At 43.8% G+C, this 26824-nt stretch overlaps 2 protein-coding genes and 1 long non-coding RNA gene across 6 annotated transcripts in view; 2 read left to right on the top strand and 1 right to left on the bottom strand.

Annotated features, from left to right (window-relative positions):
- The window catches only part of LOC141582233 (uncharacterized), an 81173-nt gene that overhangs the window by 2169 nt on the left and 52180 nt on the right, over positions 1-26824 (bottom strand). The window contains exons 4-7 of one of the 4 annotated variants that reach the window (XR_012515037.1): positions 21474-25001; positions 18093-18167; positions 16374-16492; positions 14922-15032 (exon numbers count right to left, since the gene is read on the bottom strand). This is a non-coding gene — a long non-coding RNA (uncharacterized LOC141582233). Of the gene's footprint in view, positions 1-14921; positions 15033-16373; positions 16493-18092; positions 18168-20587; positions 25002-26824 lie in introns of those variants that run through there. The other 3 variants (XR_012515039.1, XR_012515040.1, XR_012515038.1) reach the window with 3 other exon arrangements.
- LOC141582232 (transmembrane epididymal protein 1-like) lies at positions 92-3172 on the top strand. The gene has a single exon (XM_074389889.1). The coding sequence runs from the start codon at positions 1431-1433 to the stop codon at positions 2211-2213; it is 783 nt and encodes a 260-aa protein (XP_074245990.1). The 5' UTR covers positions 92-1430; the 3' UTR covers positions 2214-3172.
- Positions 20524-26824, top strand: part of RGSL1 (regulator of G protein signaling like 1) — a 52653-nt gene continuing 46352 nt past the window's right edge. Inside the window, exons 1-3 of the mRNA XM_039459873.2 lie at positions 20524-20623; positions 21610-21771; positions 22767-23734. Of these exons, the coding sequence (XP_039315807.2) occupies positions 20524-20623; positions 21610-21771; positions 22767-23734 (1230 nt within the window). The remainder of the gene's footprint in view (positions 20624-21609; positions 21772-22766; positions 23735-26824) is intronic.

Raw genomic sequence — 26824 nt, 5'->3', positions numbered from 1 at the left:
ATTTATTTATTTAATATATTTATTTTATATGTACTTATTATACATTTAATATAGCTGGCATATAATGTAATATAATACATGGATTTAATATAAAAGGATTTATTTATTTATTTAGATTTTGGCATTTGTTTTGTTTTGTTTTTGAGATGGAGTCTCACTCTTTCACCCAGGCTGGAGTGCAGTGACATGATCATAGTTCACTGCAGTCTTGAACTCAAACAATCCTCCCACCTCAGCCTCTTAAGCAGCTGGGACTACAGGCGCACACCACCAAGGCTGGCTCGGTATTTATATTTATAACTTGCTTTAAAATACAATATTTTGTGGAATCCCCGTAATTCCTCATTTACATATGAGGTGATTGAGTCTTAGAGAAGATAAATAACTTGTTATTGTTGTTGTTTTGAGGTGGAGTCTTGCTCAGCTGCCCAGGCTGGAATGCAGTGACACGATCTTTGCTCACTGCAACCTCCATCTCCTGGGTTCAAGTGATTCTCCTGCTTCAGCCTCCAGAGTAGCTGGGATTACAGGCACATGCCATCACACCTGGCTAATTTTTATATTTTTAGTAGAGATGGGGTTTAACCATGTTGGCCAGGCTGGTCTCAAACTCCTGACCTCAAGTGATCCGCCCACCTCGGCCTCCCAAAGCACTGGGATTACAAGCATGAGCTACCATGCTTGGCCTGAAACTACCTTTGTAAGACTAATGAAAGGCCACAAGATTTGATCATGGTTCTCTACAGCCTTGACCTCCTGGACTAAAAGCATCCTCCTGCCTTGGCCTCCAGAATAGCTGAGACTACACGTGCACACCACTGCACCCAGCTAATTTTTAAATAATTTTTTTTTAATTGGTAGATGTGAGATCTCACCATGTTACTCAGACTGGTCTTGAACTCCTGGGCTCAAGCAATCCTCCCGCCTCAGCCTCCCCAAATGCTGGAATTACAGGCATGAGTCACTGTATCTAGCCAAATTTCTGGTGTTTATAAGCCACAGGTTTATGGTATTTTGTTATAGCAGCCTGAACAGACTAGTACAGGAGGAAGGTAAGGAAGGTAGTAATGGGGTCAAGGGCTAGTGGGAGGAGAGACAAGCAGGGAGACCCTCTAGTAGAGTCTCTGAGAATAGCAGACACTCAAGCATTATGCTGGAGAAAATACTTATTTTATTGTTTGTCAACGGTTAGCTGATTACCAATGAACCAGAGCAGCAGACCAGACGGAAACCATGACACCCACCCCACCATAGGTTTGGACCTCCTCCAAATCCATTTCCCTTCTGTATGTGGATTCAGTGGGCTGGATAGAGAATATAAGTAAGCCTCAGGAGGCTCCCTCCACATTCTAGAGCCTGAGGTGGCCCTGAGTGAATGGCCATTCCTGAGCCTTTTGCTTCTGCCTTTGACCAGACCTACTTTCAGTTCAATGGGAGGCTTTGAGGGTCATCTGTACCCAGGGCTGTCTTTCTTCTTCTATGGACTTTATCATGCACGACTTGTCTCCAGAGCCTTGATATGCAATGACCCTGTCCAGTATCCACCACGCCATCCCTGGAGCAAAGGAAGATGGGCAAAGCTACGGCAAATATCCTACATTGGGTTGCTGAAGATACTGAGTGCCTGCATTTTAGTAGCCCAAGAGTTGCACAGTGTTCCTAGACAGTTCATACTTATCAGCAAGATGTATCATCAGAGAAACTTCATGTTCCGCAAACAGTGGCAGCATCTCACTCTCTATATGACTTTCTTGCTGGGTGGGTGTGTAGATGTGGTGAGCCAGAACCTGTTGCCGAAGAGACATGCTGCTGTGGAGCAAGGTGCCCAAGCTCTGGGCATGTTCATATTTCTGCCCCTGATGGTGTCTCACCTGCAGGACACAGAAGGAGTGGAGCTTCAGTCTCACGTGCTGCTCACACAGGCCATGTTCCTGCTGACTCTGGTGGTGACCGCAGAGCTGTGGGCTCCCAACAAGCCACTGATCTGGATCATGAAAGCCTTTCTATATACAGTCACAGGCTCTTGGCTAATGCACATAGGCTTTATGCTGTTCAAACCAATCTCTGGCTATCAATGGATGGATGATGACAGAAATGACATGATGTTTGTCACCACCTTCTTCTGCTGGCATGTGACCTTCAGTGCCATTTTGATGATCTGGATCTACGGCTTCTCCTTTTGGTGGTACTGCTACATTTTTGTTAAGGCCTGAACCTGGATGTGCCGCAATTGGTTCTCTATTGTCTGCATACAGCAGGACATCTGGATGAGAAGTTGTGGGAGGTGGAGCTGCCAGACAGGAGAATCCTGCATCCTTCCTTCAGGGGCGTGCCATCGTGAGGCATCAGACTTCTCTGGGACAGGCAAAACCTCCTTCCCATTTGGTTCTCTCAGTCTCATTTCCTGAACAGTGTGCAGAGGACAGGAGAATGAAACAAGACCTGCAACTGTGACCCTCACTCTCAGCTCCCCAAGTATTTCCTTCCCCTCCCCTCTCTCCTCAATTCCAGCAACAGTAACCTGCATGCCCCACACGTCTCTGCATCCCTTTCTCCTCCCGTGAGAACATTAAAATAAATTCCTGGTATCCTGCTTTTAGGCCTTTTTATAAATATCCTTCACCCAGCACATAGAATGCCTACCACTAGTCATATTTAGTACATAATAACGTACCCATGATAATAACCACCTCTTCATTCTTTCTTGGTCTGGACCTCTTCAACGCTCATGTTTAAGAGACGGTTTTTTGGCTCTAGAGAACTCCTAGAATATTCTTGAGGTCTTTCCTTTGATTACTTTGTGATTTATCAAATAAAACATCAGACCCTTGAAGGTAACTTCTTTTGCAGGATTTTTGGTTTTTTTTCTTTTTAGACAGGTTCTCACTCAGTTGCCCAGTTGGAGTGCAATGATGCAGTCACCACTCACTGCAGCCTCAGTCTCCTGGGCTCAAGCAATCTTCCCACCTCAGCCTCCCGAGTAGCTAGGTCTGCAGGTGCAAGCCATCATGCCATGCCCAGCTAATTGTTTATGTTTTGTAGAGATTAGTTTTCCCTATGTTGCCCCAGCTGGTCTTGAGCTCCTGGGCTCAAGTGATCTGCCTGCTTCTGCCTCCCAAAATGCTGCGATTACAGGTGTGAGTCATTGTGCCCCACCCTCTGCAGGGTTTAATAGAGCAAAGCAACACGCTGCACGTAGTGAGAGCTCAGAGGCTCGTCTGCTTCCAGGCTTCCTTCAGCCCAGTCTCCTTGAGTGTAGAGTCTGGCAAATTCTTCTTTTGGGCCTTTCAGCCCACTGCTCTGTACATATCTTATTGATTTCCAAGCAGTAGACTCATCTGGAACCAGTTAGGACAGAGGAGGGCGGGGGCAGGGATTCTAGAGAGTTATCATCCTTGTTTCGTTTTTTAATTCTGGTTCCTAGAACAAAGGCATCTTTTGTTTCAGGCATGAGTTGTTTGGTTGTCAGGGACCTTTACCCCCTGGTTTTGGGAGTTGATGGACATTCTGAGTTATTGTGGGGGTGGAGCGTCCTTCCCAATGTCATTTAGAGGGGGCTCAGTCACGTCTCAGATTGTGGGATGGCCTGCGTGTGCCGGACGTTCACCGTGTGACCAGCAGGCAGCTTCCACAGAAAGCGGACACCAGCATCGCTGGGACGATCAGACAGCAATGCTAATCCTCACTGGAGATGGACAGGGGTCCTTCGTATGGAAATAAAATAGGCCTCAGGTGCGGTTCAGCTTCTGTGCATCTCTCTGATCCTGGGGACCAGTGGAGCTCTGCAGCGTCCCCTATAGGTTCTGCCCTTTTCCTGGTTGTCACCTCTGGCTCGCAGCCCCTTGTTTCTCCCCCACAACCGTGGATGCACTTGCCTTGGCCCAGCCTTGCAGCTCCTCCTTCCTTTGGCTCTGTGGAGCCTCCTCTAGTACCCTTGAGGCTGAGGGGACAGGGAATCTGCTCCTCTGTACATGCTTTTCCATTGATAATGCAAAGTTGTTTTCTACTTCACTCTGGCCTCCTCTTTTTTTTTTTTTTAGACAGGGTTTTGCTGTCACCCAGGCTGGAATGCAGTGGTGCTATCTTAGCTCACTGTAGCCTCGACCTCCCTGGCTCAAGCAATTCTCCTACCTCAGCTCCCGCACACCCCACCCCCAGTAACTGGGTTATAAGTGGCACCACCATACCCAGCTAATTTTCTTTCTTTTTGATTTTTGTAAAAACTGGGTCTTGCCATGTTGCCCAGGCTTGTCTTGAACTCCTGGGCTCAAGTGATCCGCTAGCCTTAGCCTTTCAAAGTGCTGGGATTATAGCTGTGAGCCACCATGCCTGGAGACACCTCACTGTTTTTGATATTAAGAGTATATTTTATATTTTTTAACCTAAAATTGACTTTTTGGTTTTTGCTGTTATAATCTGGCCTTATCTTGATGCAGGATCTTTGACTAAATTGAGGAAAAGTCATATACAAGGGTTGGGAAGCAAAACCCAAATATTAGTATTTCAAGATACTATTTCTCCACAAAGATGAAAGCTGAAGAAATACCAAAACTGCTTATTAACTCTTAGGCCTGTTCCGTTTTGAGTACTTTTGAAGCCTTGTTACATACTAATAAATTCATCTCTTGTAGTAAATGATTGCCTCCAAATACTATATCTCACAACATGTATCTTCCAGGTAAAATCATATTAGCAGGGGCCTACAGAGCCGCAAAGAATCATGGGTAAGGCCAGTTACGCCGGTGGAATAGACAGACCTACTGTTTGGATGATAAGGGCCTTTCTGTACGCCTCATGTCACAGCAGGTGTGAACACTCTGACAGTCATCCTAATTACTTTGGAAAATAAAACGAACTGAAGATTATGTTTGGGGAAAAACAGAAACAAAAAAAAAAAAACAGAAACAAAACCTTCAAATTACAGAGTGGGGTTTTGAGAAGAAAAAATGTAATATTCACCACTGTGCAGCAGAGGGCATCATCTTTACATGAGCCTGGAAAGGGCACTCGCTCTCCATTGGGTATTGAGTGACCCATTTAAACAAAGTGACAGAGGGATAAAGAGAAGAGCAGGAAAAATATATAAGCAAGTGTTGTCCAAGCACCCAGTAAAACACCATGTAGTTCTTTTTCCTGTTAAACTTAGGTGCATATGACTAAGCACAGAATTCAGTTAACATAAAGATAAGTGTGTGTATCTCAAAACCCTCTGGTCACTCACTCTCTGACCATCTTTCCTATTTGGAGTGAAAAATTATTGTGTGAGACTTGAAGGGACTGTCTCCCCATGGATGCCCGGGGGAGCCAGACAGTTCCTCTCCTGGCGCTGGCAGTAAGGACGTGATTACCTGTCCATGATTACCCTTGAGGCTGAGGGGACAGGGAATCTGCTCCGCTGTACATGCTTTTCCATTGATAATGCAAAGTTGTTTTCTACTTCACTCTGGTCTCCTCCCGACTTTTTTTTTCTTTTTTTTAAGACAGGATTTTGCTGTCTTAAAACCAAAACTACTTATTAACTCTTAGGCCTGTTCCGTTTTGAGTACTTTTGAAGCCTTGTTAAATACTAATAAATTCATCTCTTGTAGTAAATGATTGCCTCCAAATATTATATCTCACAACATGTATCTTCCAGGTACATGTTGTGGACTCAGCAATCAGATCCTCCACCCAGAACTTTTCTTTATGTATATATCTATATTTCTAAATTTATATTTAATTATATATAATATATATTTAATTTTTTTTTGAAACGAAATTTTGCTCTTGTTGCCCAGGCTGGAGTGCAGTGTTGTGATCTTGGCTCACCACAACCTCCACTGTCTCCTGGGTTCAAGCGATTCTCCTGCCTCAGCCTCCTGAGTAGCTGGGGTTACAACTATGCACCACCATGCCCAGCTAATTTTGTATTTTTAGTAGAGATGGGATTTCTCCATGTTGGTCAGGTTGGTCTCGAACTCCTGACCTCAGGTGATCTGCCCACCTTGGCCTCCCAAAGTGTTGGAATTACAGGCATGAGCCACTGTGCCCTGCAATGTACATTTAATTTTAAAAAGTAAATGTATAATATATATACATTTAAATTGTAAATATATAATATATATACATTTAATTTCTTAAAGTAAATATAATATATAATTAAATATAATATATATGCACATTTAATTTTAAAAATCATTTTTTAATAGCGATGGGGTCTCACTATGTTGCCCAGGCTGGTCTCAAACTCCTGGACTCAAGCGATCCAACTGCCTTGGTCTCCCAAATGCTAGGATTACAGGTGTGAGCCACTACGACCAGCCCAAAACTTTTCATCTTGGAGGAAAACTCTGAAGCTCAGGAGCAATGAGAGATCATGCATGGCAGTGTCTATGACAACACTCACTCACTAGAGGAGGCGTTAGCAGTAGTGGCACAATGAGGACAATCACAAATGCTGAAAAAGATGTGCTGTAGTTGAAATTGGCTCTGATTTCTATTGGAGGGCATGTTAACCACCAAAAACAAAACAAGAGTAGTTATTCTAATAGGCAGCTCGGCCCATGTGGTTATCTCAGTGATCTAACCCACAGATTCTTTGTGGTGGTTATTGATCAAGAGGTTCCTTAAAAAATGTATGGTCATTCAGTAACATTCTGCTGGAGAGTATAAGCCCTGTGATGGCAAGGATTTTAGACTGTTTCATTCAGTGATGCATCCCAAACACCTGGAAGAGTTTGTGTCACATAGACATGCCCAATAACTATTTGTTGAGTGAATGAATAAAGGAATAGGAGCCTAAGATGAGCCGTCACGGTAGAGAATCAGGCCCCTCATCCAATTTTCAGCCCTGAGCCAGACCTAGTAGCTCTGAAATAAAAAAGCATTTTACCTATTTTGAAGAATCTTGCAATATTTTGCAAGTATTTACCGTGAATATTCTTCCTAATTTTTGCCAAAGAGACCTGCTGTCATTTCCAGGGTAACTGTGCACTTGGGTAAAAGAAATGCCCAAAGTTTTGCATACCAGATCAGATCTAGTAAATATCAGATCTGAGATGTGAATGCAGCTCTATTTCATTTAGAAACTAATTTTTTGTTTGTTTTTGAGACAGAGTCTTACTCTGTTGCCCAGGCTGGAATGTAGTGGCGTGATCTCAGATCACTGCGAACTCTTCCTCCTAGATTCGAGCAATTCTCGTGCCTCAGCCTCCTGAGTCACTGGGATTACAGGTGCACACCACCACAGCTGGCTAATTTTTTTTGTATTTTTAGTGGAGATGAGGTTTCCCCATATTGGCCAGGCTGGTCTTGAACTCCCTTACTCAAGTGATCCACCCGCCTTGGCCTCCCAAAGTGCTAGATTGTAGATGTGAGGCACTGCATCCTGGCCCCAATATTTTCTGTATTTGCTTGATGATAATTATCTGGGGCACTTGGAAAATACACAGACTCCTGAGCCCCATCTCTTCTAAATCAGAATTGCCAGGGGAAGGTCCTGGCAATTTAGGTTTTTAGCAACCACCCTACCAATAAGGTAACTCTTATTACCACACATCTGGGAGATATCTGATGCCCTTTTCCTTTGGGAACTAGAAGGTCATGAAAGGGTCAGGGATCTAACCGTTCAAGCTTTGGCCAGTGATGCTGGCTTTTTATCCCTACCATTTTTAGGGTGACCCCATTTGGTTGTTAATGGCTTCAGTAGTCAGCCTTTTTGAGCTGTGGGAAAGATGGTGGGGCAGCAATTAGGACTCAAGAGTAGGTGTACACAGCTGGATTGAAAACAGTCTGAAAGCATTCCGCCTTAAGGAATGTGGGTATATATGACTACTGTATATGCCGTTATTTTAGGAGGAGACCACAACTCTATTTATTTTGCAAAAGAGTTGATAATTCAAGGAATAATATGACATTATAGAACCATGCAGTGCTTCACCCTGAACTCTCTTAAGATGTGTGTATGTTAAACTAACTGATGAATAAGGTAACTGATAACAGATTGAAAAAGTAGGGTAAGCTACAAACTCATCTTGTGATACATAAAACATCAAGATGTAAAGAAAGAATTGCTTCTCACTAAAATCACTTTAAAATGCAGTATTTGGTCTTTATATGTGCTAAAGAAAGTATGCACTTTTTCAAATGTAAGTGATTTGTTGACAATTCATTATTAACAATAATCCTTCCAGTTTCCAGTTTTCACCCCACCCCCATGGGAATGTCTTTTAGACATTATATAAACTTTCCTATAATCCCAAGACTTTTAAATTCTTTAAGCATTCTCTGGGTGTGACACTGAAGAATTCTATTCTCAGTAATTCTTGGCTAAATTTTTAAGGGATACAGGGCTGTTGGTCTTTCATCTTAATATTTACTTCCTATTAGGGAAGAGCAGGAAAAACAAAAAGTTGTTTAATGAGAAAACCAAGCATCTGAAGAGCCTTCAGAGGAAGGGAATTCAAGCCTCTTGAAGGCCAATGTTTTAGTTTTAATTTGTTAAAGATGGGGTTTCACTCTGTTGCCCAAGCTGAAGTTCAGTGATGTCGTCATAGCTCACAGTAGCCTTGAACTCGTAGGCTCAAGCCACGAGGTTGATATTTTAAATGGACTGAATATCCAGGAGATGTTGCTTATTAAAATCACATCAAATGTAATCATGTACAAGACTCTTAGGAGCTGAGTTTATCAACGCAAAAGTCACCCTAGCATGGGAGAGGATGGAGCAGACAAGAGATCTTGGGCACAATTACAAAGAACTTGTCAAATAAAAGACTATGAACTAAAGGCTTAAGTAGAGGAGGAGTCTTGTATGTCCAAGGGGATTCAGCAGATTAGGTAAGATAAAGACTTCTCTTCAGATTAAGGTCTACACCAGAAGTAAGTAGATCACTGCCTGATAGAATCTGGAACCCCTTAGAGAAGGTGTCATTTATGTGTGCACAAGGGATCAAGTTCCGTTGACTTGGAGATAATTCTGCCCCTAACAAATTACTGTGTCAGGAAGAGCATGGCAACATGAGCAATGCTGGTGAGTCTCTGCGAGGGATATCTCCAAGGCCTTGAGTCCCTTAAATAAGGCAAACCATTCATCTTCCCAATCGTTAATAGATCTGAGCCACTCAGGGGCACCAGATGTGACTTTTGTGTTATTCGTGCCTTTCTTTTCCTTCTCCTTCTCCATCTTCCCCTTCCTCCTACCTTTTGCCACCAGATCTTCGAGGATAGGACAGGGCCTTATTCATAAGACAACTAAGGCAAGAGGGAGAAAGTAAAATGTGGATTGGGCCATCTCTTCTCCAGAGAGAAGACTGGTATGGGTATGCAGTGATTTCATTTGTTGCCAAGTCAATATTATTATGGCATGAAACTGGTGCTAAAAGCCTTCTCAAATTATTAGGAAGTTTGAAGACAGAACAGGTAAGAAGGAAAAACAAGAATGGAGAAATGGGAGGATGAGGAAGGGAAGGACATTCAGAGCCTTGTTTTTATATCTCCTTAAGACTGTCTTGTCAATGGCGAGCCCTAGCATAGGCAAGCCCCTTGACACCAGCAGTGTGTGTAGCTGTGAAATACAATCACTAGGGAATTTCTGCCAAACCCCACTTTTCTGTTTTCAGATGGGTTCAGTAATGTATTCATTCAACGAATCCTTGTTAGACTCTACGACTGATAAAAGTCCAAAAGATTGAAGATCATCACCTGAGAGTGCTGACTCACCCCTGTAATCCCAGCAATTTGGGAGGCTGAGGCAGGTGGATCATCTGAGGTCAGAAGTTTGAGACCAGCCTGGCCAACATGGTGAAACCCAGTCTCTACTGAAAATACAGAAATTGGCCGGGTATGGTGGTGCGTGTCTGTAATCCCAGCTACTTGAGAGGTTGAGGCACAAGAATTGCTTGAATCTGGGAGTCAGACGTTGCAGTGAGCCGAGATCATGTCACTGCACTCCAGCTAGGGTGACAGAGTGATACTTTGGCAAAGAAAAAAAAATTGAAGATTATCTTTTGAAAGAACGATTTATTCTACATTTATAGAATTTAGACATTGTAAAAACAATTTTAGAGTCTAGAGGAAGAAAGGTCAAAAACAAAGTCCCTCCTCTCACAAGCTCAGTCTGATGAGAAAGACAGTTATTTCAGTGGATAAAAACAATAAAACTTGTTAATTGTAATGATGGAGGATGTACACGGTGGTGTAGGGAGACAGTGATGAATTCTGCCATTGTGGTAGATTCCACCATTCTTGGTTCACCATGATTATATGTAAACCAGTTCTTAAAGGATGACTATTAATTTGTGAAGCTGACTGTGCTTGAGAAAACATTCTACACAATGTAATATGGACACAAAGACATGGAGATTTGAGGTGAGAGTACCTAGCAGCTGCAGGTAGTCTCAGTAATGGCTTGGCTTAGCTTGCAAACAGAAGACAGAGTGTGCAGAGGCAGGAGACGAGGCTGGGAGGAAACTCAAAAGTCAAGTTGGGTAAAGCCTCAGATACTATACTGAGGAGTTTGGGCTTTACCTTCTAGGACATTGAGGAGATTTTGAAAGACTTTAGCAATAATAATACCGACAGATTATGGTGGCAGTGTGTGGAGGGTGCTTGGAAGGGCAAGAGGTAGAAGCTAGGGAGATGATTTAAGAAGCTGTTGCAGTAGTCTAGGTGAGAGAGTATAGAGGCCTGTAATGGAAGAGTAACTTTATGGATGGAAAGGAGAAGACAGATTCAAGAGAGAGGTACAAAGAGAAACCATATAGCATGGTCCCCATTGCATGTGGGAGGTGTGGAGGCAAGCGAGAGAGGACAAGAAAGCAAGAGCAAGAGTGAGAGTGAGAGACGGGCAGAGACAGAGACTTAGAGAAGAGTCTCAGGTTTCTGGATTAGATAATTTAATAAATGATGATTCCAGTAACTGGGACCAGGAATGTAGGAAAAGTTGCAGGCTGGGAGGCCTGGACACATTGAACATGATGAGATGAAAGTGCTTGATAGATGTGCATGTAGAGCTGTCACATAGCTCATGTATATTTAAAACCAGAGCCAGGCGCTGTGGCTCATGCCTGTAATCCCAGCACTTTGGGAGGCCAAGGCAGGCGGATCACGAGATCAAGAGTTTGAGACCAGCCTGGCCAACATGGTGAAACCCATCTCTACTAAAGATGCAAAATATTAGCCGGGCATGGTGGCGGACACCTGTAATCCTAGCTACTTGAGAGGCTGAGGCAAGAGAATTGCTTGAACCCAGGAGGTGGAGGTTGCAGTGAGCCAAGATCGCGCCACTGCACTCCAGCCTGGGCAACAGGGTGAGACTGTCTCAAAAACAAACCAGAGTCAAGGAGAGAAGTCTGGACTGAAAACACAGATTTTGAAATGATCCATGTGGAAAAGATTAAATAAATCAAGGACTGCTTATATAAAGAAGAGCAGAGGGCTTGGGAGGGGTACAGATAAAACGTACATAACACATAACAGCAAGAAAAAAGATGTCCGTGAACAGAGAACAAGTGTTGATACCAGCTCTGTCACTCACAACAGTGTTTGATTGTCTGGGTTTCTTTTCTTTTTTTTTTTTTTCTTTTTCTTTTTCTTTTTTCTTTTTTTGAGATGGAGTCTCGCTCTGTTGCCCAGGCTGGAGTGCAGTGGCCCGATCTCGGCTCACTGCAACCTCTGCCTCCTGGGTGCAAGCACTTCTCCTGCCTCAGCCTCCAGAGTAGCTGGGATTATAGGCACACATCACCACGCCTGGCCAATTTTTTGTATCTTTAGTGGAAACGGAGTTTCACCATGTTGGCCAGGCTGGTCTCAAACTCCCGATCTTGTGATCCACCCTCCTCAGCCTCCCAAAGTGCTGGGATTACAGGCATGAGCCACCACACCCAGCCAAGAGTTTCTAATTCTATTTCTATTATATGAAGCCAATAATCACCCACTGTCATCAGGAAAAATGATTGTTTAGTTTCCTTATGTTATCATAACTACATGTTTGTGAGTATGTGTGGCACTTAGTATCCTCCTCAGATTCGACTGAAAGATGAGCTCAGGGCATACTATTTGGACCCATTTTTCAGTCTTTTATTATGAACTTTGGGTATGATGAAGTGATGTTGGGCCATTGATAAAACAATTAGTTTATTATCCTCTAGCTGAATGTTCTGCTCTAAGGAGCTTAGACAGTAAATTAGAGGAAACTCTAATTTACTAAAAGAGTTCGTTACTTCATTCACCTGGAGTCTCCATGTTTGGCTTTGTGACATTCAACATTTATCTCCTTGAATTAACTTGGGCAGCATGATCATCACACCTGAGAGAAGTAATAAATATGTTGTATGATCAAATTAATATTCAAGAAAGTTCTTGTCAGGCTGTAATGTTGGACCAAACCTACCAAGTGGAAATTTGACTGGAATAAATGTAAATTCCTGCCCTTGGGTTTCTGAAAAGTGACTACATAAGTAAAAACATAACGGAGTTAATAGTGTGATGTGAAAGCCCACAAAGCTAACCCCACTTCAGGCACCATTGCGCTGGCATCAGGAGCAACGTAGGCAAGAATTCTCTTATGTTCTGCTCTGGGAAGCATCTGAAGGGTTTCAGTTGTGGGTACCACTCCAGCCAATGAGAGAACCAGAGGCAGAGAAGGCCGTATGAAGAATGGGTTGAAGAATTGCTTAGTGACTAGCCAGCAGGGTTGGAGGTAAGCAGACGTCTGTGATGTCTTTATAAATACTGGAAGGACTGTCCCTTTTAAGGGGACTTAAGCAGATTCTGTCAAGCTTCAGAGGGCATAATTTTTACATATAGAAGGTAAAAGAAGTCAGTCACAGTAGGAAAAAAGAAATCTTTCTAACCATTTCATCTTCTTCGTAAGTGGAATGGGCATCCCTGTGCATCAGTGAGCTCCCCACAGCTGAGAGTGTTTAAGCAGAACAATATTGAAGAAGAGAGTCTAGGAGACAGAGAGGAATTGAATTGGATGGCCCTAAAGGCTGTCCTCATGCTGAGATTTGGCAATGTGAAATGATCCATTTGACTGCTTCATTTTCTCAACCTGAATGCAATTCTGGTTCATCTTTTTATTTATTTATTTATTTCTCTCTCTCCATATAGAGATCATCAGGTCTACAAATCTTATAATTCTGCTGGAGGATGAAATCTTTGCCGACTTTTTCAACACATTTCTTTCTCTCCCGGTAAGCATCCTCAGATTTAAATACAAATATTTCGTTAGCAGCTGAATAGTGAATCTCACAGAGCTGAGTGATTTGTTTGTTTGTTATTTGGGGTTTTACTAAATTTCTTCTTAAATATAAAAAACTCTTTTAATTTGAGCAAATAAACGTGAACCAGAACCACCTCTAAAATCTCCAAAAGCTTCCCATTGTTGTTGATGTCATCAAATCCTAAATCCCCAGCCTCCTTAGTTGCCTTTGCCTGTCCAAAGTGACTTCCTATCACAGCTTCTGCTGATATCCAGTGCTCTAGTGACAGGGGCTCTACCCTTGCTGGGCACACCTGGCATTCCCCCAGCTCTGAACCTCTCGTTGGGCTGTGTTTGTTTTCTGCCAGGAATACCTTTCCCATAGTTCCACCTACAAAAGTCTTAAATATTCGTCAAATCTCTGCTTACATTCTATTCTCCTTAAGGAATTCCTAGGTCCTCACAGTTGGAACCTCCTGATGTAAACTTCTGTGCTTCTGGGCCCTTTGGCACTTTGCAGCTCTCTTGAGGGGTGTGTGTGTGTGTGTGTGTGTGTGTGTGTGTGTGTGTGTCCCCAGTTGATTATGAGACAGTGAATTCCTGCAGGACAAGGACTGAGGACTATTTATTCTGCTCTACTCCCTTTACCAGGTGTTTAGCACATAGAAATTGTTGTTGACTGGAACAAGCCTATCTATTTCCTTAATCTGTGCAACTAAAACAAATCTCAAACATCAAAGTATTCTTAAACCCAAACCTGGACTTATTCTGAATCTTTTTTGGTTTAAATCCTTGGTGACAATTTAACACGGGTGCCTCATGAATTGTGGCTCATCTTGACACACCTTTCCCATGAGATGGGAAATTTCAGACAAGTAGGAAGAACATCCTGTATATCCCACAAATGGTTATTGGGTGATTACTTTGTGCCAACCCCTGGGCTGGGCTTAGTATTGGAGACACACATATTAATGACACCGTCCCTGTCCTCATGGAATTCCCAGGCTAGGGAGAGAGATATTTAGTGAAGGTCTGGGTGACATGACAGAGCTTTTTAGGAGGCAGTAGGAGTACAGTACTCATGAGAGAGAGAGAGCATCCCTACCTGGAAGATTCAGGAAAAGCTGACACAAGCCAAATATTAAAAGACAAGGAGGCACTTGACAGTTAACTGGAAGCAGAAGGTGAGGAGAAAAAAGATGCATAGAGAAATAGGAAGAGGCGTGGCTCACGCCTGCAATTCCAGCACTTTGGGAGGCCAGGGTGGGCGTATTACCTGAGGTCGGGAGTTCGAGACCAGCCTAGCCAGCATAGTGAAACCCTGTCTCTACCAAAAATACAATAATCAGCCAGATTTGGTGGTGCACACCTGTAATCCCAGCTGCTTGGAAAGCTGAGGCACGAGAATCCGTTGAGCCCAGGAGGTGGAGGTTGCAGTGAACCGAGATGGCATCACTGCACTCCAGCCTGAGCCACAGAATTTTAAAAAAAAGAATAAAAATAGGAGGAAACAAAAGACCAGGGAGTGAGCAGGAAGAAAAGCAAAAGCCTTACACAGAATAGAGAAAGTAAAGGCACCAAAGAATACAATCCTTTGACGCTTTGGGGGAGATTGTAAGTAACTGAGGAAGGCTGATGAACGGTTGTGAGGGTGAGACGCCACAAGGATAGGCTGCATGGGCAGCCCACGCCAAGCCCTGGAGATCAGGCAAGCCATGCCGAGGAGTTTGGACATTACCTTAAGGCATGAGAGAGCCATCGAAGGATTTGAAGTAAAGGAATAACATCGTCAGGCTTTCATTTGGGAAAACCATCCTGCAGAGGTTTGGCCAGTGGGTGGGCAGGAGACCTTCATGGAGGAAGGGAAAGCAGTGGTTGTTTCAGTCATCTAGTGGGAAGTAATGAGGGTCAAAGGGGAAAGGGGAGAGGACGATGGGATACACAGAGGAGATGGTTAACAAAACAAAACATAGGACCATGTCACTATAAATGTTGGGCGAGGAGTAACAGGAAGGAAGGAAGCAGGGGTAACAGGCTCGGGTGCCTGGATGGATGGTGGTGTCGGGCAACAGGATTAAAACCGGGATAAGGAAGAGGCCTGAGAGTGGGTCTTTATGTGTTTATCACTCGTACGGTTGTCTCTGCCACTGACTTAATATGAAGGTTTCAGAAGTAATTTTTTTTTTTTTTTTTTTTTTTTTGAGACAGAGTTTCACTCTTGTTGCCCAGGCTGGAGTGCAGGGACGCAACCTCGGCTCACTGCAACCTCCGCCTCCCGGGTTCAAGCAATTCTCCTGCCTCAGCCTCCCAAGTAGCTGGGACTACAGTGTGCACCACAGCACCAGCTAATTTTTGTGTTTTTAGCAGAGACAGGGTTTCACCATGTTGGCCAGGCTGGTCTCAAACTCCTAACCTCAGGTGATCCACCCACCTGGGCCTTCCAAAGGACTAGGATTACAGGCATACGCCACCACACCTGGCCGAAGTGTAATCTTAAGACACATTAATCAGTCAATTCACCAACACAATTAAAACAGCTCACAGTAATGTCTTAGAACAGAGAGTGATGTGGAGAGGGGTGTTCCAGCCAAGATTGTAAGAAAGTTCTGGCCACTTAGGCAGCTGTGGTCTATAAAGAGAGACAGCAGCTGAATACTCCTTAAGTTTACAAATTTCTACCACTTAATTCCCATAGTCACCATGTGAGGTAGGAAGTATTCGCTTTTTAACCAATGAATCTCAGAAGTTAAATGATTTGCTGTAATCCCAGCACTTTGGGAGGCAGAGGCAGGCAGATCACTTGAGGTCAAGAATTCGAGCCCAACCTGGCCAACATGTTGAAACCCGTCTCTACTAAAAATATAAAAATTAGACAGGTGCAGTGGCACGCACCTGTAATCCCAGCTACTGGGGAGGCTGAGGCAGAATTGCTTGAACCTGAGAGGTGGAGGTTGCAGTAAGCTGAGATTGTATTCCTACACTCCAGCCCAGGTGACAGAGTGAGACTCCATCTCAAAAAAAAAAAAAAGTTAGACTGGGAGTGGTGGCTCATACCAGTAATTCTAGCACTTTGGGAGGCTGAGGTGGGTGGATTGCCTGAGCTCAGGAGTTCGAGACCAGCCTGGGGAACATGGTGAAATCCCATCTCTACTAAAAATACAAAGAATTAGCCAGGCATGGCAGCATGTACCTGTAATCCCAGCTACTCAGGAGGCTGAGGTAGGAGAATAGCTTCAGTCTGGGAGGTGAAGGTTGCAGTGAGCTGAGATGGCACCATTGCACTCCAGCCTGGACGACAGAGTGAGACTCCTTCTCAAAAAAAAAAAAAAAAAAAAGTTAAATGATTTGCCTAAGATTATACAGTGAATCTGGGGCAGTTCTAGGAGCTGACCAGGTCTGCTGGCTCCAGGCCTGATGTGTTTTCCACATTAACCTGTGCCCTCTGTGGTGCAAATGTCGGGTAGTGAAACTGCTTCCGAATACCACTCCCACCTAATCGCACAACTTCACAGTCCTATCACCACTTCTGAAAGGTAGCTTACCACACCAGTCAGGACATGCTGTGTTACTCACACACTGAGTGCAGAGCAGAGAGAGATCCCTCAGGACTGAGTCTCCTTTACAAACTTATAATCGTAAGATGCAGACAGCACCATCACCTTCCTTCAACACCTCACAGCCTTGATCCCATTTGTCCCAGCCGAGGGCAAGCGACAAATGGGATCAAGGGAAGAGGGCCATAGACTAACAGTGTGGGGCTGTTCATCTTCGGGAGATGGTCAGACTGACATGATGGGCCGAGAGTTCAGCCAGGAATTGGAACTGCAGCCCCTCTAGTTTTCTGCAAATACTTCTGGGACACTTTGAAGACATTTGGTTGCCCATGGTGAAACTGCTTAAGTTTATGTACCTATAAACGTAGTAGTCCTTTCCCATCCATTTCAATGCTGGTTGCCTAGATGACAGTCTCTTTTCCATGACAAAAGGGGATGGCATCCTTGAACTACATATCAATTCTGGACACTCTCAATGCCTCCATATGTAATTTGTACCCCTAATCTCCATATCTTTAGTCCTGTCTATCTTCTCCAGTTTGGGTAAATTCAAAGCTAATTTTCACTGGGAAAACATTTTAGACATTTGCTTTAACTCTCTTAAGTCCAGGGAGAAAAATGAATACTGAATACACCAAGTCAATACATTCTAATAACATGGGCCTTGGCCTTTGCACACAAGCAAATAGCTCTCAGGTTGGCTTAGGCTCCACAAGAAAGATAGCTCCCAGGTTGGGGCATGGTGGAGTCAAAAGATAAATGAATCTTGCCGTTCAGTCTGTTTAGGGCTTTTGCGCGTGTGTGCAGGGCAAGTTGATACAGCGGAATAAATTTAAGAATTAATGTTCCTTGAAATAAAAGAGTGGTGGAACCTCTCTCCTCCTGTGGCTGCATATGGGCTGTGTCATATACATGAAGACAATCTCTACTGTCTTGACGTTTCCTGGCTTTCTTTTGCAGGTTTTTGGTCAGATACCATTTTATACTGTTGAAAATTCACAGTGGAGCTTGTGGCCAGAAATACCTTGTAACTTGGTGAGTAAAATTCTTCAGAGGTAGAGGGTTTAGGGTGGGGAGGATGAGGAAGCTATATTTGTTTTTGTTGTTAATTTGTGTTTGTTTTTGAGATGGGGTCTCACTGTCACCTAGGCTGCAGTGCAGTGGTGTGATCTTGGCTTACTGCCACCTTTGCTTCCCTGGCTCAAGCAATCCTTCCACCTTAGCCTCCCAAGTAGCTGGGGCCACACAGGCACCTGCCACCACACCCAGCGAATTTTTGTATATTTGGTAGAGATGGAGTTTCACTGTGTTGCCCAGGCTTATCTCAAGCTACTGAGCTCAAGTAATTCACCCACCTCAGCCTCCCAAATTGCTGGAATTACAGGCAGGAGCCATGGTGCCAGGCATGAGGGAACTCTTCAAAATGTGAACTGGGAGAGGGAAAAAAAAGATGAGGCACACAGAATAACTACAGGAGAAACTGTAAAGCAGAGGAGTAGAACAAACAGCATCAGTCCAGATAGACATTTCTCCTTTTTGCATTTTTCACCTCTTGTGCAAGCAATTGCTGGTGAATTCTTTCCATAGTCCAGGGTTAGCAAATGGGATTCTCAAACCTACTGTGATAGGTTAGACACTTGGGACACTGTGCTGAGAAGAACAGGGCACATCTAAGCAAGAAAGCCTCTGGGAATTGACTGGCAATGTCTGTAGTGGGTGTGGGGTGGGAAGGGGCAGCCCGCGGGCCACATAATTATTATCTATATGTGTTATCAGATATAGATCAAGATAAGATGCTTTTCTGCAATTTCTAATGACTACTTAACTCTCCTCCAGAGGCATGTTTTTCTCCCAATTTCTTCTCTTTATGCCTTTTTTCCTCTTTCTCATTTTCCCCTTTTCCCCACTCCTGTTCTCCTTTTGTACTGTGTAGACCTTAGACTTACCAGTGGCTTCCACATGCCCTGCAAGGGGGCATATAAGATCAGAAAGACCACTCTAAACCTGATAACAACAAGGTTTTGTTCTCTCTGAGTTCTGGAGAGCTGGGAAGAGACATTCTATTCTGACTTTTTTTTTTTTTTTTTTTTTTTTTGAGATGGAATTTCGCTTTTGTTGCCCAGGCTGGAGTGCAATGGCACAATCTCAGCTCACCGCAACCTCCGCCTCCCAGGTTCAAGTGATTCTCCTGCCTCAGCCTCCCAGGTAGCTGGGGTTACAGGCATGCACTGCCACACCCAGCTAATTTTTTGTATTTTTAGTAGAGACGGGGTTTCTCTATGTTGGTCAGGCTGGTCTCAAACTACTAACCTTAGGTGATCTGCCTGCCTTGGCCTCCCAAAGTGCTGGGATTACAGGTGTGAGTGGTGGCGGGCCTTGTATTCTGGCCTTCTATACTAACTGTTATATTTAATTTCCCAAGGATAACCCTGAAAGCTGAAAAAAAATTAAATTCTCCTTTCTCTGTGGCTTGATCCCTCAGGAATCCATCCCATATTCTAAATGACGCTATGTGTGAAGCTGTTTTTGAACATGTTGTACAATTGATAGGGGGTAGGAGCTTGTTAGAAATTATGAGTGTGTGTACAAAAAAAAGCAAGTTGAACAGAGTTATGACCTGACACTACAGACACAAATATTTTCTGCTTTTCTTCGGTCAAGCAAGACTTAGATTTTTTTCTTTAACAACTTCAGGAATAAGAAAGAATTTTTTTTTTTGTGAAAGATCACTATTTTATTTTCTACTGACCCATTGACTTCTTTGCAAGTCTCTGCTCCTCTTTGATACTTCTTTTTTTTAAGTCCAGCTTCCAGGTTTATAGAAATTATTTTTAATCATCACACCTCTCCTCCGGCTAGACATTGCAAGTGTGAGGCGATTAGCTGCCCCTTGCTAAGTTGTATTTCTTAGCAGTTCAGTTTCATTTAGTTTTTTTGTTTCTATTTTGCATTGACTCTAGATTGCCAAATACAAAGGATTATTAACCTGGTTGGAAACATACCGATTACCTTTCTTCTGTAAAACAAACTTGTGTTTCCATTACATTCTCTGTGAGGAGCTCATCAGTTTTATTAAGTCCCCAGAAGGAGGTAAGTCGTGGTAGGCATGTCTGTTTGTGTATGTGTGGAGAAATATAGGAAGTCACACTTCATAATAATCTTACGCCTGTCAGGACTATAGCAAGATAGGAATATTGGCTGAATTTATAGATATGTGCATAGCCCGGCTCATGGTATGGCAATAGGTAAAACCTTAGCCTGAAAAATTGGTATCTAGAGAAATATGCAGGAATCAGATGGACTGGGCTGTTTATCTCACTGTAGCCAGAAATGAGAAACTTAATGGTGGCTGCAGAACATAGTAAAATTGCCTAATCTAGACTCAAACAGATTTCACCACCTTCGTTACTACCCTCTGCTTTAAGCCACCATAATTTCTCACCTAGTTAATAAAATCATCTCTTCATTAATCTCCTTCCTTTTGCTCCTGCTGTCTTGCTCATAGAAGCCAGAGTGAGCCTCTTAAAATGTAATTGATGGTGGTGCTGGTTGGAGGGTGTTTTTGAGCTGTGAATTGCGTGATGCTTGTGGGTCCCTGCCATGAACCTTAGCACATGTTACCAAATGGTCTGGTGTCTAGCTTCAAAAGCACATGATCTGGACCCTATTCATCTAAGTGGTCACAATTTGTCCTCACCACACTAAACAAATGAGGGTCTGGCTGGGAGAGGGGCCAGGGTAAGAGTTCATTCTCTCTCTTATGGTGAACTTTTCCTGGCAGCCAAGATGATGAGATGGAAAAAGGCAGACCAGTGGCTACTCCAGAAATGCATTGGCGGGGTCAGAGGGATGTGGCGCTTCTGTTCCTACCTCACAGGCAGTGCAGGTGGGTCCTTGGGGTTGTTCCTGGAGCGTTTTCAAGTTCCTAATGGTTTGCAGATTGCCCTAAGCCCCAGTTAACAGTTATGTGTGTCTATGGTGAATATAAAAATGTTCAATAATGTGGTTTGGATAATAATCTTTGAAAACTGAGGTCTGTAGCAATCAGAATCCCTTTTACTCATTTATTCATTCATTCATTTAACAGTATCATTAAGCACCGCTCTGTGGCAGCCACTGTGCTAGTAGGTTGGGTTACAAAGGTGAACAAGAGCCGCAAGTCCCTTCTTTACAAAGCTGCCACTTTGGTGGGGAGACAGACAAGGAACAAGTAAACAAATCCCCATAGTGGGCGTGTTGGGAAACACTGCCTCCTGTTCTGTTGGGTCCGGCAAATTGCTGAGTGCTGGGTGCTGGGAGGCTGGCAGCTGGTCCTGGCTGACACTCTGGCTCAACAACATTAAGTTTCTTCCAGGCCTAAGCCCTAGTTTTAAGGGTGAAATCCTGGATGTCCAGGGAGCAGGTAGGGAAGAACGAAATGTATTACATCTTTCACTTTGTCACTCAGAGTTCGGCCCTGGAAAAGTGTTCCAAAAAGGGAATGTAGTCTTTGGCATCTTTTGGCTCCAGTGTCTTTCTGCAGACCACTCTCAGTCCATGATCTAGAAAATGTTTTTTTTTCCCCAATCTTCATTTTTTTGGACAAAATTTAAATATGTCATTATCCACCCCCAGAGTCTTGCAGTTTTTCTTAGCAATGGTTCTTCTAACACCAGCAACAAAAAGCCAAAGGATTCCCATGCATTAAGTCTCTTCTCCCCATGCCTCCCACAGTAGAACTTTTCTAGAGATGATACCTCAAACCAGTCACCAGGAATGATGATTGATGCAGTGGAACAGGCTGGTGGGGGGTGTCAGATGGTTCACCCAGATGCAGCCACCAAAGAGGCAAAACCAGGGTACAGCTCCATGTCTCTTCTGTCTCGTCTGCAGGTGAAGAACTGGTGGATTTCTGGATTCTTGCTGAGAAGATCCTGAGCATAGATGAGATGGACCTAGAAGTGAGAGACCACTACCTGTCCCTCCTCCTTATGCTGAGGGCCACTCATCTGCAGGAGGGCTCCAGGGTAGTAACCCTCTGCAACATGAACATCAGTAAGAATTATAAAGCATATTCTTGGGGAATGCAACAAAAAAAGAAATCCAGTGTCTGAGAATTCTTAGTCTCCTTCTTTGCAGGAAACCCCACCTTCACTCCATGTTCTATGTATCAGAGATGCTAGTGGCAACCCCAGCCCTTAACCAGGAAAGTACTGAAAGACACCAGTTGTCCTTAAGCTGGTACTTGCCTCTTTCAAACCCACCAATGAAGGCTGGCTGAAAGGGAGGTAGGAGGGATTGGGGCAGGATACTTGAAAAGCACCTGTAACATTTGAGCCTGCGTACTTCTGTGATTTTATTTTTTTAATTGGGATTCTCTAGAAGAAACTGCAGCCCACTGGCCAAATGAAGTATATGCGACCTGGGAGCTAAGATTGTTTTTACATTTTCACAGGGCTTTAGAAAAAAAGAAGGAAATGCTATGTGGTTTACAAAGCCAAAATATTTACCATCTGGCCCTTTACATACAAAGTTTGCCAACTTCTTCTCTAGAATGCAAGATTTATTTATATTTGTTTGTTGATTAAATGAGGAGACATTCCTAACTCAAATACAAATGTGTTCCAGAAGATGTGCTGTTTGGGATTAGTCACACTCCTCTCTATTCCCAGAGATGATTGAGAATTGATGGCATTAAAATCAGGGCTAGTGCTACTTATCCAGTCCTAAATTGTTCATCAAAAATCCTGTTCAGATGTAGACATCTCTTATTCTTAAACATTTTTCTTATGCTTTTGCTTTTCTTTAAAATAACATTTAATAATCTAAAAAGTAATCCCATAACATGGCTTGGGAAAGAAGATAAAGGGATCACTGTGTGCTGAGAAAACCATAAAAATGTGTCAACTGTATATTTTAACTATACTCCAGGATCGTGTGAGGAACTAATAAAATGCTCTACACAAAGACATTTGAAAACCCTCTCCAACATCATCTTCACTACTATCATCACATCATTTTCACCCATCATTTTTCTGTATTATTTCCAGAGTCCCTCCTGAACCTCTCCATCTGGCATCCCAACCAGTCAACCACTAGGAGGGAGATCCTGAGCCACATGCAGAAAGTAGCTCTGTTCAAACTCCAGAGCTACTGGCTTCCTAATTTTTACACGCACACCAAGATGACTATGGCAAAGGAGGAAGCATGCCATGGTCTGATGCAGGAGTATGAGACTCAATTATACAGCGTTTGCTACACCCACATAGGAGGGCTTCCTCTGAACATGAGCATCAAGAAGTGCCGCCACTTTCAGAAGCAGTACTCATGCAGGAAAGCCAAGAGGAAGATGTGGCAATTGGTAGATCCTGACTCTTGGTCTCTGGAAATGGACATCAAGCCAGATGCTATCAGTATGCCCCTACAGGAGACACGTTCTCAAGAGAAGGTGGTTATCCAAATGCCTTCCCTGGAAATGTCTCCTTCAAAGGAAACAAGAATCAGTTCCCTGGAAAAGGATATGCATTATGCAGAAACATCCAGCATGATGGATAAAGCCAACAGCCACCTTCACATGGAGGGTCTCTTTGAGACAAAGGTCTCTACCCACCTGAGGACTGTCACCCCCATCATCAACCCCTCCTTCAAGATGACAATTCAGAAGGCCATCAAGCAAGGCTTCTCCTTAGGATACACCCACTTGGCCTTGTGTGCTGATGCCTGTGCAGGGAACCCTTTCCGGGACTATCTGAAGAAGCTGAATTCGAAAGTGGAGACCCAACTTCTTGACCTCTGGCAGGACCTGCACCATTTCCTCAGTGTCCTTGTGAATAACAAGAAGAATGGGAATACAATCTTTCGTCACTTGCTGGGTGACAGAATCTGTGAGCTCCACCTGAATGAGCAGATTGGTCCACGCTTACCACTCAAATCCCAAACCATTCAGGGCCTGAAGGAACTCTTGCCTTCTGGAGATGTGATCCCCTGGATTTCCAGAGCCCAGAAGGAGATTTGCAAGGTAGGCCTTGCCTCACAGAAATGAGTTAGTATCTGGCAAGTTAGGTCAGAACTGACTAAAAATCCCATCTGGTCATCTATACTAAGTTAATTCTATAGTTACCCACATAAACCCTCATATACTGAAGAGTTGATTGATCTCTTAAGGCAGGGGTCCTCAGGCCCTGGGCCGCAGATCTGTACAGCCCCCAGCCTGTTAGGAACTGGGCCGCACAGCAGAAGGTGAGCAGAGGGTGAGCAAGCATTACTGCCTGAGCTCCATCTTCTGTCAGATCAGTGGTAGCATTTGAGCGCAAACAGCACTGTGAACTGTGCGTGTAAGGGCTCTGGGTTGCATGCTTCTTGTGAGAATCTAATGCCTGATTATGTGAGGTGGAACAGTTGCATCCCAAAATCATCTCCCCAGCCCCCAGTTCATGGAAAAGTCTTCCCAAAACTGGTCCCTGGTGCCAAAAGGTTGGGGACCACTGTCTTAAGGCACAAATTTTGAAACTTCCCCCAAATCTGCCAAAAACTCTAAGGTAGAGTGGAGGTGGGGAGTGTTTAATATCCATTCCTTCTTCACCTTCCTTTTATATGAAGCCTCTGCAAACCATGAACCTCAGAGTGTTCCATGAGGAAAGTTTTTAATTTCTATTATGAACATTACGTATTGAAAAGCAAGCTCCCTTTACTAGACCAGCCATCAAGGAAATGTTCAGTTAGGATGAATTTATTTTCATCTCAAAACATTAGATAAAAGCAAGGGAATATTCTGAAGACTCACAGAAAGGGAAGCCCATCACGTAGCTATTGTATCATCAGGTTCTTAGCAGAAGGCAAATGGCAAAGTCAAGTTAGGTAACAGATGAGAGAAAAATAAGAGGGACTACCCACAAAGGAATGGGTGGTGCAGTAGGGAAACCACAGGGATAGTGTAACAGCACAAGGTCAGTAAGGGCAGGGCTCCTTTATCATTCCTAGGTATGAAGAACTGAGGACAGGAAGCAATTACTAGAACCAGGAGAGAAAGAACCATATGGAATGGGATACTTACTTGGCAGAAGCTGTAATCGTCAGTTGAGGGATATAACTAATTCACAGTGATCTAGGTTGGAGGCATTGGAGAAATAAATATACCCCAAGGTTACTCTGCTCCTGCTTTCCCATCTCCTGCCAGGACACCTCATCTGATGAACCCAAACAGAGGACAAGGGAACCGATTGATGTGGCTCATACAGGTTTATCTTCCAAGGCACAAACAGGGTGAAGAAGAGTAGAGAGTAGATCTGGAGGAGCAAATGGATAAAAGCATCAGATTATTTAGTGCATTATAATGTATTTACCTTGTAAAGCACATTCACACACATTGTCTCCTTTACGCTTCTTAGCACTCCCAAGAAGCAGACAGAGTAGCATTGCCGCTTCTCTAGTACAGATAGGGGAAGTGAGTCACACAGAGAGTAAAGTGAATTATCCCAAAGCCATGTAGCTAGCTAGTAGATAATCCAGGATCAGAATCCTGGAGTTTTGGGCTCTAAGTCTAGCATGATTTCCAGTATCTCATAATTATACAGAGTTGTACAGTAAGGTAGTGTCAGAACAGATCAGTCTAGTGGATCCACAGCCAAAGTGCTCCTTTGCTCAAGTTTTGATTCATTAACGCCCAGAGGTCTCTGCGTTTTGTGGAGGCATTTTAGGACAGAGATTCAGACAGGGATTGCGCTTCTTGGATCAGCAGAATCTCACAGCAAATCCTTTTGCCTGGGGCTTGGTGGAAAGATACTGAAGATATTTGTACATAGGGAAGACTGGCCTATAACAGTTACTCAGACTAAACATTTTTTTTTTATCATTCTTGACTCACCTCTTTGTCTCACACCCATGTCTAGCCTGTTGGCAAACCCTGTTGGCACTACCTTAAGAAATCCAGAGTGACCACTCCTTTCCACCCTTATTACAACCACTCCCACCCACCCCCTGTCCTCTTGCATGTAATATTGCAATGGCCTTCTAACTGATGCCTCTGGGTCGACCCTGCCCCTCATCAACTCATTTCCATACCAACCACAGTGATTCTGTCAAAACATAGTGTAATTTAACAGGAAATGAGGGAGGACCATGAAAACAGATGGCTGTCTCAGTGAAGCAATTTTCCTTTCAGTAAAATCCAAAGTCCCTAATAAATCTAGCAAGGCCCTACATGACATGCACTCTACCTCTCCTCTCTGGCTTCATCTCCTATTCCACCCCCACCCCATGCTCATCACCCACTATGCCAGGCACACTGCCAGCTTGGCTGTGCTGTGTAACATATGGATATCTGCATGGCTTAGTCTCTCACTCCCTCAGGTCTCCATTAAGGAGTCATCTTTTCAGTGAGGACTTCCTTGGTCATTTGATGTAAAATTTCAAGCACACTCCCATTTTATTTTTCTCCTTAGCACATATCACCAAATACATCCATACTCAAAGTGACATCAGCAATATGATGAAATAGGAGGTCCCCAGCTTTTGTTCACCCATAGAAACATGGACTTGCCAACTATCCACAGACAAAAATGCCTTTTGATGAGCTTTGGGACCCAAGTTGGAGGCTGCACCACCCCGGCGGAGTTCAAGATCAAGGAAAGCTGCTTTGAAAAGGAAGTCTCATGCCTCCAGTAGCAGGCTTGTCAATCAGGATCATCAGCCTCGCCTCCTCTGGACTCAGCTCCAGAATCATTTGTCCATAATTTTGCCACCAGACCTACCCTCCTATGGTCCTAGTAGAAACTATGCCTGCCTAAAACCTTGTTAACAGGCCTAATGCCTTTGGGTCTCATTTGGCATGGAAGCAGCCCTGTGACCCAGCGCCACATTGCTCAACTGCAGTCACAGAGGAAATGCCTGCCCAGAGATCCAGCAGGAACCACACCCTGATAATAGGCCTGCTGACCCCAGACCTGATGACAGACTTTGAGGCAGCCCTGTCCACCCACAGACCTAGAGACAGCCACATTCAGTGGGTTTTTCACACTGCTAGCAGCCCCAGCTTTATCCCTGACTGCCTGTGGACTCAGCTGTAACCCAAACCACCTACAGACCTTGAGGCAACTCCACAGCCTTTGAA

The sequence above is a fragment of the Saimiri boliviensis genome, chromosome 19 (assembly GCF_048565385.1).
Source record: "Saimiri boliviensis isolate mSaiBol1 chromosome 19, mSaiBol1.pri, whole genome shotgun sequence".
In the NCBI taxonomy this organism is placed as follows: domain Eukaryota; kingdom Metazoa; phylum Chordata; class Mammalia; order Primates; family Cebidae; genus Saimiri; species Saimiri boliviensis.
Note: the sequence above shows the minus strand (reverse complement) of the source record. Positions and strands in the feature narration are given on the sequence as shown.